Source organism: Xenopus laevis, chromosome 9_10L, assembly GCF_017654675.1.
Source record: "Xenopus laevis strain J_2021 chromosome 9_10L, Xenopus_laevis_v10.1, whole genome shotgun sequence".
NCBI lineage: Eukaryota > Metazoa > Chordata > Amphibia > Anura > Pipidae > Xenopus > Xenopus laevis.
Genome location: NC_054387.1, coordinates 11,578,774 through 11,596,566, shown reverse-complemented (window position 1 = coordinate 11,596,566; position 17,793 = coordinate 11,578,774). Strand labels below are relative to the sequence as shown.

The window sequence follows — 17,793 nt, the reverse complement described above, 5'->3', positions numbered from 1 at the left end:
ATGGTAGGCTCACCAGGGTTTGGAAGAAAAGCTGCAAGCTGCTGCAGAGGTAGCTGCATCCTTGTCACCATTTGTTTTGCGTAGCCGAGGATGAGTATAACAGTGCTTTATTAGCAGGCTCATGCAGGCATTACACAACAGTAACTTTCACTGTTAAGCTGACAGGAAGTATGCACAGTATAAGTCTTGAGCACATTGACATCTACAGGCCATTTTTTATAAACACCACACTTATGCCATGTATACCAGGGGTCCCCAACCTTTTTTGGAGCGGGGGTCGGCAACAAGTTTGGATGCGCCGGCGTCCAGTTTCAGCGTGCCAGCATCCAATTCGGCGCACCACGTTTTTGCGCACTAGGCTCGGCGGCCCATTTCTGGGCCGTGGCCCGGCGGTTGCGGACCCCTGATGTATACAATCCCCAGTGTATGTGATATGATATATATGAAAAAATACAGTACAGTACAATAATGTATAAAAGATACCGTATCACATAAAACATAAAAACAAATAAGCAGCGCAGACTGGTCAATCTGTTACTCTTGCTCTTTGTCACTTTATATTATAATCTATATAATTTATTTTATCATCCATCATGTTCTATTCTACCATTAAAATATTTACTGGCCTTGAGGAGAATTTATGCATCACTGTATATCTTAAAATTCTTATTATGTTAATAAAATTATTTGGCATTTTTCCTAGGCACCACTTACTTCCTGCTGCCCAATCTAACAGTACAGCATACCTCCCATCATTTTGGATATAACAAGAGGGACAAAAAAGTTGGTGCTGCAATTTGACCCCGCCCATTTTTTGTATGGCCACACCCCCTAATTACCATGTTAATTTTACAAAATGTGGCAGGTTAAAAAAAACTCCCGCTGGGCCCAGGTGTCTATGGGCCCTTGTGCTGCTAAATATTTGGCCTATTTCATGCCCATTCCCTATTTCTTTGAGAACTATGTAAGAATAGATTATAGTGTGTAAAGAATAGAGTCTAGAGGAATAGAGGTTGAGTGAGGAGAAGAAGAAGAATACTCAGTACTCAGAGTGGGCCACTGATTCTTTGGTGGGCCCCTGGTCTCAGGTTTTTGGGTGGGCCCCTGGTGTCCCAGTCCGACACTGAATGAAGGTGAATTGCCCTTTAAGCTGTGAGTCTAAAGCTGGCCATAGACGCAAAGACCGAGGATTCGTACAATTTTCGAACTGTGTGTGGAGAGTCCCGACATTTTTCGTCTGGCGGAGATCAGTCGTTTGGTTGATCGGACAGGTTAAAGGGGATGTAAAGGCAAAAATATAAAATCCCATTTTTACTTTCTTTAATGAAAAATAAATCTATCTCAATATACTTTAATTAAAAAATGTCTACTGTTTCTATAATAAACCTGACTGTATGCAGTGATATTCCCCCTTCTTTTACTGCTGTGGATAGGAATTGTCAGACGGTCCCCAACTGCTGTGCAGGTAAACGATCATACTTTTAAATGGCACCCCACCTTACTTCCCAGAACTTGAGCAGCATTGTTGGATTCTTGTAGAGATTTGTATCCAGAGACTCAGTGCAGTCTTTATATTCTGATTAATCATCAGTCTTGCTGTATTGGCTTCTATGGCAGATATTATTTGACTTGTGCTGTTTTGATAATTTATGACCATCCCTAAGCTTAACCTCCCAACTGAAGCCCAGACCACACTGAGCATGTGCGAGTCTTGATATTGCAGAAATGTCTACCAAAGTTACAAGATGACAGCCCCCTGCGCCAACTTTGAAAGCACAAATCATTTGTCTTATTAGGCTGCTGGTGCAGTAAGTTCATGTTTATATTTAGTATACAAAATACAGCATTTCTAACATTATTCTATTTTAGACTTTAGTTGCCCTTTAATAGATTTCTGTCGGCTGCGGGTAATATCTCTGCATGTATTGGCTATCGTACGATTTTCAGAGGGAGACTGTCACTAGCTTTTGTCGGACATAACTTTCGTACGATTGCTGTCAGGGGCAGAACATCGGCTGATCTGTTCTTTCACTACTTTATTTGATCTGAATGGTTAGTGGCAGGTCGGGAGATGGGGAAATCCGATCGTTAGAGGATTCGAACGATCGCCGTCTTTGCATCTATGGCCAGCTTTACTTCTCCCAAGGGACCTGTTATCTTATAATGTTACAATTACTTATTTGCTTATCTCAAAATTTTGCAAAAGTGAAATCCGCTGCTGTGGCTGTTATGGAAACATTGTTTCTTTTTCTGCCTGTTCAGTGCTGAGAAAATCAGGACTTTCCAGTACACACGAGGGTTCAGCTGTCAAAAGAGAGACTATACCTCTGAAAACGGGACAGTTGGGAGGTATGAATCATTGTTTCAATCCAATGGTTTCACAAAACGTAGAAAATGAATCACATATAATATATAACTGGAAACCTTTTTTGCATGGATTTATGCACGTCAAGCTGTTTATATCATGGCCCTGGTGCTGCGTTTCCTTGATGCTACTCAGAGCTAGAGCACAAAGAGTTAATGTAGGTGCAGCCATTGTGCTGTGTGTGAGTGAATGTAGGACTGGCTGATCCTATATGAGCTCAGAGCCTACCCTGGCTGTCAGACTGGGAAATAAAGGGAAGCTCCACCTTCCTCCTGCAACACACACACACATTCCCAACAACACCCACAGCCCTACAGCTCCCAAGATGACCGACAATATCCCCTTACAGCCTGTCAGGCAGAAGAAACGGGCAGACAGCAAGCACAAGCAAGGGTAAGGGGGCTTTGTTGTGTCCCTAGGATGCCCGTGGATGGGAGTGGGCTGGGGTTTAGAATGCATTGTACATTCAATACAGAGGAACTGCCTTTATTTTCCCTCTAGCCAGTGGCAGTGTATAAGCTGCAGGTGGACTATAAAGGCTAAAGATGTGTATCCCCACCCTACGCCCTGATCTTTGCAGCTGCACTGGGATTCCAGCTTAAAAATAACATAAACCTTATTGCTATTATAGATAGAAGGCAATTTGGGGGGTGGGGTGCATGGATCCATAAGCCGTTTCACTGGCCGCTGAATATGGCCCCGGCATTTTACACTTATCTTAGGCTGTGCTCTCTTTAAGGGCCCAAAATAGATAGAACCAGCGCACACCCTTGTCCAGTTCAGCCTGGTGCTCAGTCTTAGAGGCTCCGGCAACCTCACATCTGCTATAGAACAAGAAAAGATCAGCACATAGGCATTCAAATTGCAGGGTATACCTGCTCGTTTATTTGTGCGGAATGCAACGTTTCGGGGTCACGCCCCTTTGTCAAGCATGCTTGAAAGCCATGCAGGGGACTGCAGAGCAGTAGTACGAAGAGTGGGGGATAACAGATCTAGTGGCGGGGCAAGATGGCAGCAGCAACCTATATACCAGGGGTGCCCAACCGAAAGCCCCTCAGCTGTTGTTGACAAGCAACTCCCAATACCCACAGCACCTGAAGGGTCTTGGGTTGCTGGGAGTGGCGTGGTAATAGCTTGGGTGGTCTGAACTGTATATAATACACAAAAGGCATGAATATCCTGTAAATTATATCCTTATAAACTGTGACTAGTGATGTCATCAGTTAGAAACGGTGAGTAGTGATGTCATTTTCGTCACATGACTTGTTAAAATAAGTCTATTATAATAAATAAAATACTCCTTGTTGGAAAATATGAGGATAGTAGAAGTCACCTCTGCCTCGCGCTCTAAATGGTCATGGAACTCCTCTGGGATTTATGATATCCTTATATTTTACAATAGGGTACTTTATTCACTATATAATACACAAGAGCCACGAATATCCTGTAAATTATATCCTTATAAATGGTGCTTAATGATGTCATGGGTTATAGTCAAAGCTTAGTGATGTCATTGTCACACGACTTACTGAAACTTGTGTATTTTGATAAATAAAGTGCCCCCTGTTGCAAAATATGAGGATATTAGAAGTAACCTCAGAGTTCCATGACCTGTATAAAAACACTCGGCCTTCTGCCTCATGTTTTTATATGGTTATGGAACTTTTTGGTAACTTATAATATCCTTATATTTTAGGGCACTTTATTCACAATATAATTTACAGTAGGGGGTACATTAGCCCTTATAATACATGAGTGATACTCAGAGTTCTCTGTATAACTCAGCCTGCAGCCTTGTGCCTTTATATGGTCACAGAACCCCTCAGTGACTTCTAATATCCTTATCATTTACAGTAGGGGGTACATTATCCCTTATAATACATGAGTGATACTCAGAGTTCCCTGTATAACTCAGCCTGCAGCCTTGTGCCTTTATATGGTCACAGAACCCCTCAGTGAGCTGCGAAGTGGATGCTATTATAAATCCATATACAAATTAAATATGAAGATGTTGATAAAACATGTCAGAGGAAGAGTGTGGAATGTATATTCTGGGTGAACAATGTGAACTGCTTACTGCAAAAGTACCCATGCATTACCACTCCCTGCAACTATCATGGAAAACAAATGGAACAATTATGAGGATGTTTGTTTTCTGAAGGAATGGGGTTTTTTGTATTTTGAAAATATTTTTAAAATCTGTGCCACATAGCACATTATACAGATATGGGTGAGGCCTATAAAAAGCCCTTTATATGAGGTGAATCTTATAACTAGGTCTGTTATGCCGTCACTGATTAATTTATCCAGGCTGTGACACAGGTTTATGAATGCTCTTAGCTGTATCGTTGAAGCTAGAGCTATTCTTGGACTGGAAAAGGGCCATGATGCATAAAAGAAGGCCATATTGCATCCCTGGCCTTGCAGTTGGTCATTGCAGCTGATCAAATGTCTCAAGGTATTCAGATGCTAATAGTGATCATGCATATATTTGATCATATCCCCTCTAGGGCATATGATCAATTACTTTTTATTTAATGTAATAAAGGTTGTGAAGCATGGACCAGGTCTAGTAAACAATAGCAGTAAAGAAGCAGGCAGCATTTACTGGTCACCTGTCTAAATACAAACATCTGATTGGTTGCCTAAATGTGGATAGTGTACCTTTAATTACGTTACCCCATAGTAATTATTACAGAAATATTACTGAACACACGATATAGGTGCTGGGAATCTGGGAAAGATTTCCATGGGGAAAACATGGTGATTTTGTGAGGGTATTTTTCTGTTTTATAGTTATTTGGTAAACAAAACCTAAAGGGCTGGTTCACCTTTAAGTTAACTTTTAGTATGTTATAGAACAGTGCTGTCCAATTTATATGGTACAGAGGGCCGGGATTTTTCTAATCTACATGGTGGAGGGCCGATAATGGAAACCAGTGTTAGCCACTCCCTGTTTTTGGACCACTCAACCTCTATTCTCCTAGTCTCTTTTCTTTACATACTATAATCTATTAATCCATCTATGGTATTTGGCCTCTTTGTTCTCATAGAAATAGGGAAAGGCCATAAAATAGGCCAAATGTTTAGCAGCATGAGGGCCCCCTGACACCTGGGCCCACCGGTAGTTTTCCTGGTATCCCGTGGGCCAGTCCGACACTGACACCCTCTAATTACCATTTTAATTTTACAAAATTTGGCAGATTATGAAAGTTTCAAAATATTTCTGTGTTTTTTTTCCAGTTATTACAGTTTGCCCTTTAAGGGTCTGGCCACACGAGCAGATTCGGGGAGATTAGTCGCCCCAGCGACAAACCTCCTCTTCTTTTATGTCTCAATATGACTTAACTTTGTTCCCATATGCGTGACATCCCTGCCAGTGCCGGGTCAAGGTAGTTTGGCACCATAGGCAAGAGCTTCAATCAGCGCCCCCCTGTCCTGCATTACCATTTCCCTCCTTACCATGATGGTTTTTAAATAAAGAAAGCAAGAATATGTACAACAATTTTTTCATTTATATTACTGCCACCTGTACCTGTACCAGCAAGCCCAGCAGCCATCCATTATACTGCCCCCCATACCTGTGCCAGTAGCCATCCATCATACTGCCCCCCCATACCTGTACCAGCAAGCTCAGCAGCCATCATATTCCTGACTTTAGGAGTTTTAGGGATATCCCTAACAATGTTGAGTAGCGATTTATATTGACTCAAGCTACTGGCACTACGTGATTGGTGTGTTTGGTTGCTCTTCGCTGTTGATGTTTCCTGGTATTTGCAGAAGGTGTTTATTGCAGGAACAGGTAGCTTATTGCAGCTGAGGTGTAGCTACGCCAGCTCATTCAGTTGGTCAGATATCTTTAGCTGATGTGGAGAGAGTTGCTGATGTTTTGTAGGCTATGCACAGGGAGTTGCATCTTCAAGCTGATTCACAATGAAAACACTGTTGGCTTTACAGCCATAACAAACATACTCCCAATTGTCCCTATATATAAAGGACAATACTGAATTGTGCAACCCAAAAGAGATTGAGCTTAATGGGAAGTGGGTGTGGTTTTGTGTGGATTGGGGGGGGGGGTCCTGCAGCAGGGGCATAACTATACAGGAAGCAGACCCTGCAGCTGCAGGGGCCCCAGAAGGTATAGGGGCCCCATGAGTCCCTAACTCTTAAATATTTTGAATAAATACTGTTAAAACTGGTCAACCTCTATACCAGGGATCCCGAACCTTTTGAAGCCGTGAGCAACATTCAGAAGTAAAAGGAGTTGGGGAGAAACAGCATGAAAAATGTTCTTGGGGTGCCAAATAAGTGCTGTAATTGGTCATTTGGTAACCCCTATGTGGATTGTCAACCTACATTGAGACTCTGTTTGGCAGTGCACCTGGTTTTTATACAACTAAAACTTGTCTCCAAGCCTGGAATTCAAAAATAAGCTCCTGTTTTGAGGCCACTGGGAGCAACATCCAAAGGGTTGGAGAGCAACATGTTGCACAAGAGCTACTGATTATGGTTCACTGCTTAGCTGTGGGGCCCAGCAATATCTAGTTACACCACTGAAATAAGTGTGTTTTCCCTCATTTTACATTGTTGTTTTAAGGTGCCACTTATATATTATGCAAAATATGTTTCCCTGGTTTTACATTTTCCTGGATTTTACACCATTTTTTTCTGGTCCCCTGAAAAAGTTAAAATGGGGGTTCTACTGTATATCCGGATTATACAATATTTTATAACTACAGAAAACCCATACGCTCCAATGAGCAAGGGAAAGCAAGGTCCATTTTGACCGTTTGTAGTTAGTTGTCCTATATTCCGTGCTGCTAGTGTTAGCAATACCTCTCAGCCAGCATTCATTGGGTTGATTTTATTATTATTATATTTTTCTACTATTTTCTTTTAATTCAGCACCTCTGCCTGTCACTCAACCGGGTAACAACAGTTTAAACAACAAAATATAAATAACTGTTTTTGTTGGACATGTGTCCTTTGTCATAATTGCTATATACTAAGGCCACATACCTCAGAAATCTTTTAACTGAACTGAGAGAGTCAAAAAGGCTCCGCCTGCCTCCGGGTAATCTGAGCTCTGCACCGGTACAGCCTGAATTTCTGGCCTGGCTACATCTCCTTGAGGCTGGCTGTTGGGAATATGGCACTTGTGTGGGAGGTGATCAGATCATGCCCTTGAAAAGGAAATATAATTATAATACATATATATAAATAGTATTTATCGTCCTTTTGAACAGATGATTAAAGGGGTTGTTCATCTTTTAAAGGAACAGTAACACCAAAAAAAAAAGTTTTTTTAAAGGAGTGAAAATATCAGCTTGTTTATATAAACCAGTGATCCCCAACCAGTAGACCACGAGCAGCATATTGCTCGCCAACCCCTTGGGTGTTGCTCTCAGAGGCCTCAAAGCAGGTGCTTATTTTTGAATTCCTGGGTTTTAGGCAAGTTTTGGTTGTATACAAACCAGGTGTACTGCCAAACAGAACCTCTTGTAGGCTGCCCATCTACATAGGGGCTACTAAATAGCCAATCACAAACTTTTTTGTCATCTATAGGAACTTTTTCATGCTTGTGTTCCTCCCCAACTCTTTTTGCATATGAATGTGGCTCACGGGTAGAAAAAGGTTAGGGGACCCCTGATATAAACTATAGTTTATACCAGTTCTACCAATGCAGCGCAACAGGACAATCTTTTCATTACATTAATACATATTCACTTTTTGGTGTTACTGTTCCTTTAAATGACGTTTTAGTATGATATCCTAACACAGTTTGCAATTGATTTTCATTTTTTTACTTGTGGTTTTTGAGTTATTTAGGTTTTGATCAGAAACTCTCCTGTTAGCAATTTCAACAGTCTGGTTGCTAGGGTCCAAATTACCCTAGCAACCATACATTGATTTGAATAAGAGACTGGAATATGAAAAGGAGAGGCCTGAATAGAAAGAAGAGTAGGGATGGGCGAATTTGACCCGTTTCGTTTCGCCAAAAAATCGCGAAACCTGGAAAGATTTAAAAGGAGAAGAAAACTATACAAATGAAAAGTCGCTTAGAATTAGCCATTCTATAACATACAAAAAGTTAATTTAAAGGTGAACCACCTCTTTAAAGAGCAATATAGCATCATAGAAGCAACTCTAACTCAAACTATTTCCAGTAAATATTAAAAATGGTACTGAAAGTTGTTTCTGATAGTAGCATCCTCTTCAATGCTCACAAATGCTGCCAATGATATTGCCATAATTAAGGGCCACTAAATTCTGACCACAACCAGCCTGAACTTGTGTGTGGCCCATATTTTTTAGCCAATCCATCTGACCTACAGGTAAACCTTTGGGTCTCATGGAGTTTAGAACTGTCTGTACATCACTAGGGTGTAGTGGAACTAACTTTGAATGAAGAAAAGGCAGATCCCTGGTAACTATATTGAATATTCTTGGCTGGGAAGAGAAATTCAAATAGTTCCAAAACCTTAAAATTAAATATGTGGACCAACTGCAGAGTTATTTAGATTAACTGTATTTATGAGATAGTAAGGAGTATAGCACTCTGGCAATAACTAAAAATGGCAGGCCATTGGGGAATGCTGGAAGTTGCAGTTTAATAACATCTGTTGAGCTGCCATGAGGATTGAATACGAGTCCATAGAAGATATTCTGTCCTAGGCCCAGGGAGTAGAGCAGTTAAGTTAATTAGCACAAGTAAGGTAATCAGAACAAGTTTAAATATCAAGCGCTTAGCTGAAGCTTTATCATCCCTCTGGATGTATTTACATCCCTGAATACTTGTTTGCCCTACGATAGGATTAAACTACCCCACATTAGAGCGTTCCCATAGAACCTCGGTGCTGAACTCTACAGAGATGCACTCACTGCTGAATCACTTCACTGCTGCTCACTCCTTATCTTACCATTTTCCTGAAGGTTGATGCAGGCACGGAAATATTGAGTTTGCAAATAATAAACTTGCTGATTTCCTAGAGGTGGATAGCTGCTTTTATTAGAAATAACTAGGGTATAAAATAACTAGGGATGCACTGATGCCGAACCCCTGAATCCTTCGTGAAAGATTCGGCCGAATACCGAACCGAATCCTAATTTGCATAGGCAAATTAGGGGTGGGAAGGGGAAAACATTTTTTACTTCCTTATTTTGTGACAAAAAGTCATGCGATTTCCCTCCCCGCCCCTAATTTGCCTATGCAAATTAGGATTCGGATTTGGTTCGGCCGGGCAAAAGGATTCTGCTGAAAAAGGCCGAATCACAAACCGAATCCTGGATTCTGTGCATCCCTAAAAAACTGCCACCTGTATGGAGTGCACTTATGCAGGGACATGGATTTCCCTGTCTGAATGGTGTTCCCATTGTAAAACAGAAATATAGAATTTGTTTCCCTCTCACTCTCACACTATATTTTCTTGCTTCCCTCTGTGCCTTTAGGTAGCAATTTGTGCAGTAACACTCATACTGGTTCTGGAAGGCCTGACAACCACCACGTTACTGGTTTCATACTCAGGTTATTACATTTCATATTTGTTAAACTATGAACACAGGTGGGAGCTGATATAGGACACTGACCTTTTGAGCCATACCCCACTATAGATAGTGTCAGAGAAGGAATGCTCTGGGCACACAATAAGCTATACCCTCATACTGTACTGTCTAAGGGAAACAATATGGCACCTCCTTCCCATATGTATAAATACAAATATACAGAGAAGGAATGTTCTGGGCACACAATAAGCTATACCCTCATATTGTACTGTCTTAAGGGAAACAATATGGCACCTCCTTCCCATATGTATAAATACAAATATACAGAGAAGGAATGTTCTGGGCACACAATAAGCTATACCCTCATACTGTACTATCTAAGGGAAACAATATGGCACCTCCTTCCCATATGTATAAATACAAATATACAGAGAAGGAATGTTCTGGGCACACAATAAGCTATACCCTCATACTGTACTATCTAAGGGAAACAATATAGCAACTACCCCTCATATTCCCAGACTAAATGTACATCATATGGATTTTTGAATTCACTAAATTCCTGTCAGGAAACCCTATAAGAACAAGGATGTCGTTTGCTTACTTATCCTGAAGTTATGCTTTCTGAACACTCAAAATAAAAAGCTTTTCAAATGAAAAGACTTGGGGACTGACACATTGTTGATTTTAGTGTTCGGACGCGTCGTCTGCCAACTCACAATGTAAATAATCAAGGCCACGGAAGAAGAAGATTCTGTGCAGCCCAACCCATTATGTTCCAAATGCTCACGGCTGGAGTTACATGACCGAAATATTAACGCAAGTGTGCCGCAACCTTTGTGGGCGACTGCAGTCCCTAACCTATTGAAAAGACAGTCTACTATGCTTTCATTTCCCCTATAGAAATAATGTAGTACTATATAAATTATTTATATATATATATATATATATATATATATATATAATATAATTTATATAGTACTACATTATATATATAGAGAGAGAGAGAGAGAGAGAGAGAGAGAGAGAGAGAGAGAGAGAGAGAGAGAGAGAGAGAGAGAGAGAGACACCGAGACCAGGCCCGGATTTGTGGCAAAAGGCCTAGGGCGGCAGAATTTATGGGGTGGCATACACATTGTAATTAGTTACCAGCACTGGTGACTTTGGGAGATTTGCTAGCTCTCCCGCACGCTAATCTCCGGTCCCAGTACTCTGGACCCGACGCGTCACGATGTGCATACGCACAGGAAGAGGAAGCAGCAGGGGATGGGGGCATGATGAGCTATGCCACTTGGGGTGCCTGATTTGACAAAAGACAAGGTGAATGTGTTGGGATGGTTACTGCCTGCTCTTATTTTCCCTCCAGAAATGGGGATTGGTAGCACTAGTCAAAGACAAGAGGAAAGTGTTGGAAGGGACACTGCCTGCTCTGCTCTCATTTCCCTACAGAAATAGGAATTGTTAGCGCTAGACAGGTGCCTAATATATAAGGACAGAGACAAGAGGAAAGTGTTGGAAGGGTTACTATCTGCTCTCTCTCATTTCCCTACAGAAATAGGGATTGGTAGCACTAGATAGGTACCTAATATATAAGGAGAGAGACAAGAGGAAAGTGTTGGAAGGGTTACTGTCTGCTCTGCTCTCATTTCCCCAACAGAAATAGGGATTGGTAACACTAGATAGGTGCCTAATATATAAGGAGATACAAGAGGAAAGTGTTGGAAGGGTTACTGTCTGCTCTGCTCTCACTTCCCCTACAGAAATAGGAATTGTTAGCAATAGACAGGTGCCTAATATGTAAGGGGAAAGTGTTGGAAGGGTTACTGCCTGCTCTACTTTTATTTTCTCCACAGAAATAGGGATTGGTAGCACTAGATAGGTGCCTAATATATAAGGACAGAGACAAGAGGAAAGTGTTGGAAGGGTTACTGTCTGCTCTGCTCTCATTTCCCTACAGAAATAGGGATTGGTAGCACTAGATAGGTACCTAATATATAAGGACAGAGACAAGAGGAAAGTGTTGGAAGTGTTACTGTCTGCTCTGCTCTCATTTCCCTACAGAAATAGGGATTGGTAGCACTAGATAGGTGCCTAATATATAAGGATAGAGACAAGGGGAAAGTGTTGGAAGGGTTACTGTCTGCTCTGCTCTCATTTCCCTACAGAAATAGGGATTGGTAGCACTAGATAGGTGCCTAATATATAAGGACAGAGACAAGAGGAAAGTGTTGGAAGGGTTACTGTCTGTTCTGCTCTCATTTCCATTACAGAAAGAAGGATTGCACTAGACAGGTTCCCTACACAAGGCAAACTTAGCACCTTTTATTACATGAGGGCTTGACAGATATGCGCATTAAATCATTGCTAGCCTGTTCCTGTCAGGTTTAGGAGCCCTTTAGTTCAAACAAATAATAAAAGAAGAAACTCATGTATACCCTTTATGGCTACTCTCCACAGATGTTGCCCTTGTGTGGGATGCTGCGGTCGTCGGGAGCTGAAGCCAAGGACCGTCTGGCTCGGGCACCCAGAGAAAAGGGAACAGAGATACCCCAAAAACGTCATCAACAATCAAAAATACAACTTTTTCACATTCCTGCCAGGGGTAAGGGGCATTCATCACAATTTGCTCAATGGCTGCTTCAGTTTGGAGGCTGCCAATGTGTGTGTCACTGGAAGCACTGTCATGTGATGTCATTTCCTGTTCCTGTAAGGAAGCCGGCACCACAACTGTTTAGAACACGTTACTTTAGCTTCTACTGTATACAGGGAACAAATGGCAGTTCCCACTGAAATATATAAATAATATCCCACATTAAATGTCATACATAGAAGCTATCTGCTCTTATACCCACCCAGTTACCTGTTTTTGTGGGGTTGACACTGACTTTTGTGGTAATAATCCCTAAATGTAACTATAAATACCCGGTACAACAGGAGGTCACTCTTTATCCCCCTGTTATCCTGTTGCCTCTGACCCCACAGCAAGTTCCTGATGTCAAATAATGAATTCCCCTGCAGCTAAATAGCCATCTGTGGTTACATGCTGGGTATTCCTTTAGGAAGATTTACACAGCTGTTACATGCAATTTGGCCATATAGATTTGTTGTGTATACAATATGTCAGGCCAATCCTTTGTGCCTGGGGCATGAAGTGTGCCAAAGAGCCACAACTATTGGCCATAAATTTAAATTTACCCTTTAATGTCTTTGTATTTTCAAAAAAAAAAAAAAACCTTAGTTTACATATTGATCTTTTTTAATAACCAGACAAAGTATTTTCATTTAGAACAGAATCACGTTGTATCTCGGTTTTCGCTAATACTGGGATTTGTATTTGAGCCGTGCACTGTAAGTGGAATTATGAACATGGAGAGAATTCCCTGGGCACAAGAGAATTGTACATATATTGGCAGCAGGGTATTATTATGCTTTATTCATATAGCACCAAAATGACCCATATTGCATTTAATAGTTGATACACATCCGGGGGAATACACTTCTTATGTCTCAGTTTAATACATTTCTTTTCTTTTTCAGATCCTTTACAACCAGTTCAAATACTTTTTCAACCTCTATTTCCTCGTTCTGGCCTGTACCCAGTTTGTACCAGAAATGCGCCTCGGCCCTCTTTATACTTTTTGGGTCCCCCTGGTAAGGAAAAAGAATATTATTTTATGTAGGTTTATTATCTTATTTTTTGTTTTCAAGGAAAATAACCCATGAGCAGCAACAAACCCAGATAATATTACAGTTGAACCTCAATTTTACATCCCCTGATTACATTGTTGTGTTGTGGTCCCACCTACTGTAAATATTATGCATAATATATCTTCGCTGATTTTACATTTTCCTGGATTTTACACCATTTTTTTCTGGTCCCCTTAAAAATGTAAAATGGGGGTTCTACTGTATTTCCTAGACACAAATAGGAAACACTTTGATAAGAAGGTATTTTTGCACAATGAAGCAATTAAAGCATTTTACCTGCAGTGATTACCATTCGTGGCACTAAAATGGGATATGTTGGGTGCTCCTCATTTGTCTCACCAGTGTGTTGATCAGTGGGGTAACTAGATATTACATGGCCCCACCAGGGGTGTTTCTGCCATAAGGCAAGGTGAGTGCCTTGCCTCAGGCAGCAGCTCCCCAGAAGTTACCATGGGTAGACCTGCATCGGTGATCGTACGGTAAGTGCACTGGGCGGGGGTCGGAATTGCGAACGCTGCCTCAGGCGGCATTACAGCTGGAAACATGCTTGGGCCCAGGGTCGGACTTTGGGGGCGGGACTGCTGTCCAGGGCCCCCCTCTGCTACCCCACCACTCCCCTACTGTGACGCACGAAGGAACCACTGGGAGCACATGTGCAAACATCGCCGTGCGCAAACAGTGTCACTTGCTGTGCATGCGCAGTTGCCTAAATATGGGGAGAGGGGGTCTGGCCGGTGGGAGCCCATGAGGGTCGTGGCCCACCGGGTTTTTTCCCGGTGTCCCTCCGGGCCAGTCCGACCCTGCCTGGGCCCCACAGCAAATTATTTTTCAGGCCCCCAAAATGTCTAGAGGATGACCCGTTTTACCAATATTTATTGAAGTTGTATATGAATTGGGGCGTCATGGGGCCCCTATACCTCCCGGGCCTGCTTCCTCTGTAGTTACACACACGTGCATGTGAATCAGCTAATTTTGGCTAAATCTGCTTGTTTGGCAACCTCATCATACAAGCAGATCTGTCAGTACATGGCCACCTTAAGCGTTAAGGGACCCACCCACTGTATGAATGAAAATTGTTCAGCTAGTTCTAGCAAAATAGCGTCTTGAAAACATCAATAAATAGAATCTTTTTTTATTTTATTTTTTTAACAATTCTTTTATTTAGCAAACGAAAGCATTGTTATACATACATTGTCGGAACAGTTGTACATTATGCCAAAGATTGCTTATACATGTTCTGTAGTTATTTAATTCAAACATAATAAACTATACATAATAAAATAACATAAATTATAACAAAAAGCATGGTGTCATTCTTTCCCACATTTTCCCCCCAGGTCCTGAGTAGGGGAACCAGTGCCAGATAAAGAGAGAGGAAACCAACACATATTAAGCGGTTTATACTCAGAGTAACCTGCAAAAGTACCAAGTGTATCCTGTTCAAGGTGTCCCTACCTCGGGATCATCATCTGTCCAGAGATCCCAGACCTTATTAAATTTTTCTGGGCACCCTCTTTTTATATACGTTAATAAATAGAATCTTCTTACACATAACTAAGGGAAGGTGGGTCTTGGTTGCATCAGAATTTCGAATCAGGGTGACTGGTCTTTATGGTTCTAGTCTCAATTCATTCTCATGTCGTCTCCAGGGATTTGTCTTGTTTGTCACCATCATTCGGGAAGCGGTGGAGGAGATCCGATGTTTTGTACGTGACAAGGAAGTAAACTCGCAGATCTACAGCAAGCTCACAAACAGAGGTCAGGCTATTTTCCCTTTATATATATTTTAAGAACAGGCTTGTTAGCTTCCCTATATAGACTGTTGTTTTGGTGGGGGCTTGGATCACCCTCGTCTTGCCAACAGCGCTGAAAAGAGTAGAAAAGGAAGCAGACTTTTTTTTTTGGTGGTTGAAACAGGTGGACTAATTAGGGATCTTGTCCTTAACACGGTTAAACAATTGTAGAGATACATCTGGTCACCACCGATGTTACACAGATAGTATTACTAGAAATTATGTTAATTGATTTGTCACCAGAAAAAAGGGCAATCTAATTGTTAACACCTAGCGGTCTTAAGACCATACCAGCTTGGTTGTTGTTTATTATTATTGTTATAATTATGGCCTTAGGCAAGATGAGCCTCCTGCTCTACATAGCCTCCATAATGATCATTAATCATTTCAAACTTTTCAATTTCAATTCAATCTTATTTCTTTTCTTTAAAGTGGACCTGTCACCCAGACTCAAAAATCTGTATAATAAAAGTCCATTTCAAATTAAACATGAAATCCAATTTCTATTTTTTATTAAAGCATTCATAGCTGTTGTAAACTCTTTTAAAAATCTCAGCTGCCAATCAAATATTGTCTGCCCCTCCTCTATGCCATGGGCATAGAGGAGGGGCAGACAATTACTTTCACTTTCCATTCAGCACTTCCTAGATGTCACAGCTCTCCCTACATTCCCCTGTTCTCTTTACCATTTAATTGTGTAGCCAGGGCATGGGAATGGACATCATTCTGGTGCACAAACAAGATTCTGAGATGATACAAGGCTTTCGTTAACAACAGTGTCCACAAAATGGCTGCTGCCTGCTTTCAATCATTTTGAATTCCCAGACTGAAGGAAACAATATTCAAATAATTTATACATTGTAATTAAAGTTCATTTTGCTTGACTAATGTGATAAAATAGGATTTTGAATAATTTTTTTGGGTGACGGGTCCCCTTTAATATACTTTTTTTTAAATGGTTCTTCCATGAGGGCTGTGCAATTTGTTGAAGCCATTTCCCTCACAATGTATTTAATTTCAGTCCTCCACATTAAATCTGCAATGCAAATAGCATAGTGATTCACATGATGGAAAAATTGGGGGTGGCTTTGGGATGTCTCTAGTAGAGAGCAGTTCCTGTCTTTTTAAATTAATTTTAATAAATTGCAGAGGTTGTGTGAAAGCAATACGATTCTAACACAGATGTTATTGTAAACAGTGTATATTGTTTTTTTTCAGTTGGGATGACACTTTTCAGTCTTTAATTTTTTTATATTTTCCTTTTTAATTTTGATGAAATTGATAAATCATGAACAAAAAACAACTGCATACGTTTGTAAATTATCAAATAAATATATAATATATATAAATTTTTATACGTTTTAGGTACGGTAAAAGTCAGAAGTTCGAATATTCAAGTTGGAGATCTCATTATTGTTGAAAAGGTTTGTTTTATCATTAATGTAGGGAATATAATCATTCCGGACATTTTTATATAATTTTACATTTTCTCTGCATATCTTTTGTGTCAAGCTGATTTTATTTTGCCATTTTCTGTTTGAATGGATTTATGTATTTGTGGGCTATAAAATATTTCTAATATTTACTGTCAACTCAATCAAATCAACTCAATCACATTGCAATATGAGTTTGTGATTATCTTTAAGGAGGAAATACAAAAATTTATTTACTTGATTAATTATTGAAAAAGGTTGTTTTTTTTTTTTGTTTTTGTTTTTAAAAATGAGCAGCTAATCCATGCAGACCAGATGTGAATGAGTTTGATGTAGGTAGGTCTGACTGGAGGGCATGTATCTAATAATGATCTCTTTATCATCCAGAATCAGAGAATTCCTGCTGACATGATCTTCCTGAGGACTTCAGAAAAGAATGGTAAAATCTGTTTCCAATTGCTCCTAGCAATTGTTTTGGAGGGGGAGGATTATTACAGGATTAAGTTGTCTGTACAGTCTTCAGGCAAATTTTACATAACTCAAGATACATTGCTGAGAATTTGCACAATGCCATATTAATAAAAGGCTGTAAAATAGATAGGAAGAACCCTGAGGATATGATGCAAAATGCGGCGAGGATCTTTAAAGTAAATTTATTGACTGGAGCAGTGGCGTAACTAGATATTACTGGGCCCTACAGCAAATTATTTTTCAGTCTCCCAAAGTTTTTAGAGGTTGACTTGTTTTACCAATATTTATTGGAACTGTAGGGCATCATGGGGCCCCTATACCTCCTGGTCCCCCCTGCAGCCTCAGGGTCTGCTTCCTCTATAGTTACACCCTTAGACTGGAGCAAGAGGCTCGGAATCCTCCAAAATATTTCTAATTGTTCTTCCAACATCCCATGTCAAAAACTGTTTTAACTTTTTTTCTTACCGATTTTATTTGGATTAGGGTACTCGGGTTAGGGAAGTTAGGAGGGTGTTTGACA

At 40.6% G+C, this 17,793-nt stretch overlaps 1 protein-coding gene across 1 annotated transcript in view; it reads left to right on the top strand.

The window, feature by feature from the left end:
• Window positions 1-2,541: 2,541 nt before the first annotated feature.
• LOC108700899 (probable phospholipid-transporting ATPase IIA) overlaps window positions 2,542-17,793 on the top strand; it is a 52,398-nt gene continuing 37,146 nt past the window's right edge. The window contains exons 1-6 of the mRNA XM_018234937.2: window positions 2,542-2,758; window positions 12,326-12,470; window positions 13,406-13,519; window positions 15,226-15,334; window positions 16,735-16,793; window positions 17,190-17,241. Of these exons, the coding sequence (XP_018090426.1) occupies window positions 2,577-2,758; window positions 12,326-12,470; window positions 13,406-13,519; window positions 15,226-15,334; window positions 16,735-16,793; window positions 17,190-17,241 (661 nt within the window). The 5' untranslated portion in view covers window positions 2,542-2,576. The remainder of the gene's footprint in view (window positions 2,759-12,325; window positions 12,471-13,405; window positions 13,520-15,225; window positions 15,335-16,734; window positions 16,794-17,189; window positions 17,242-17,793) is intronic.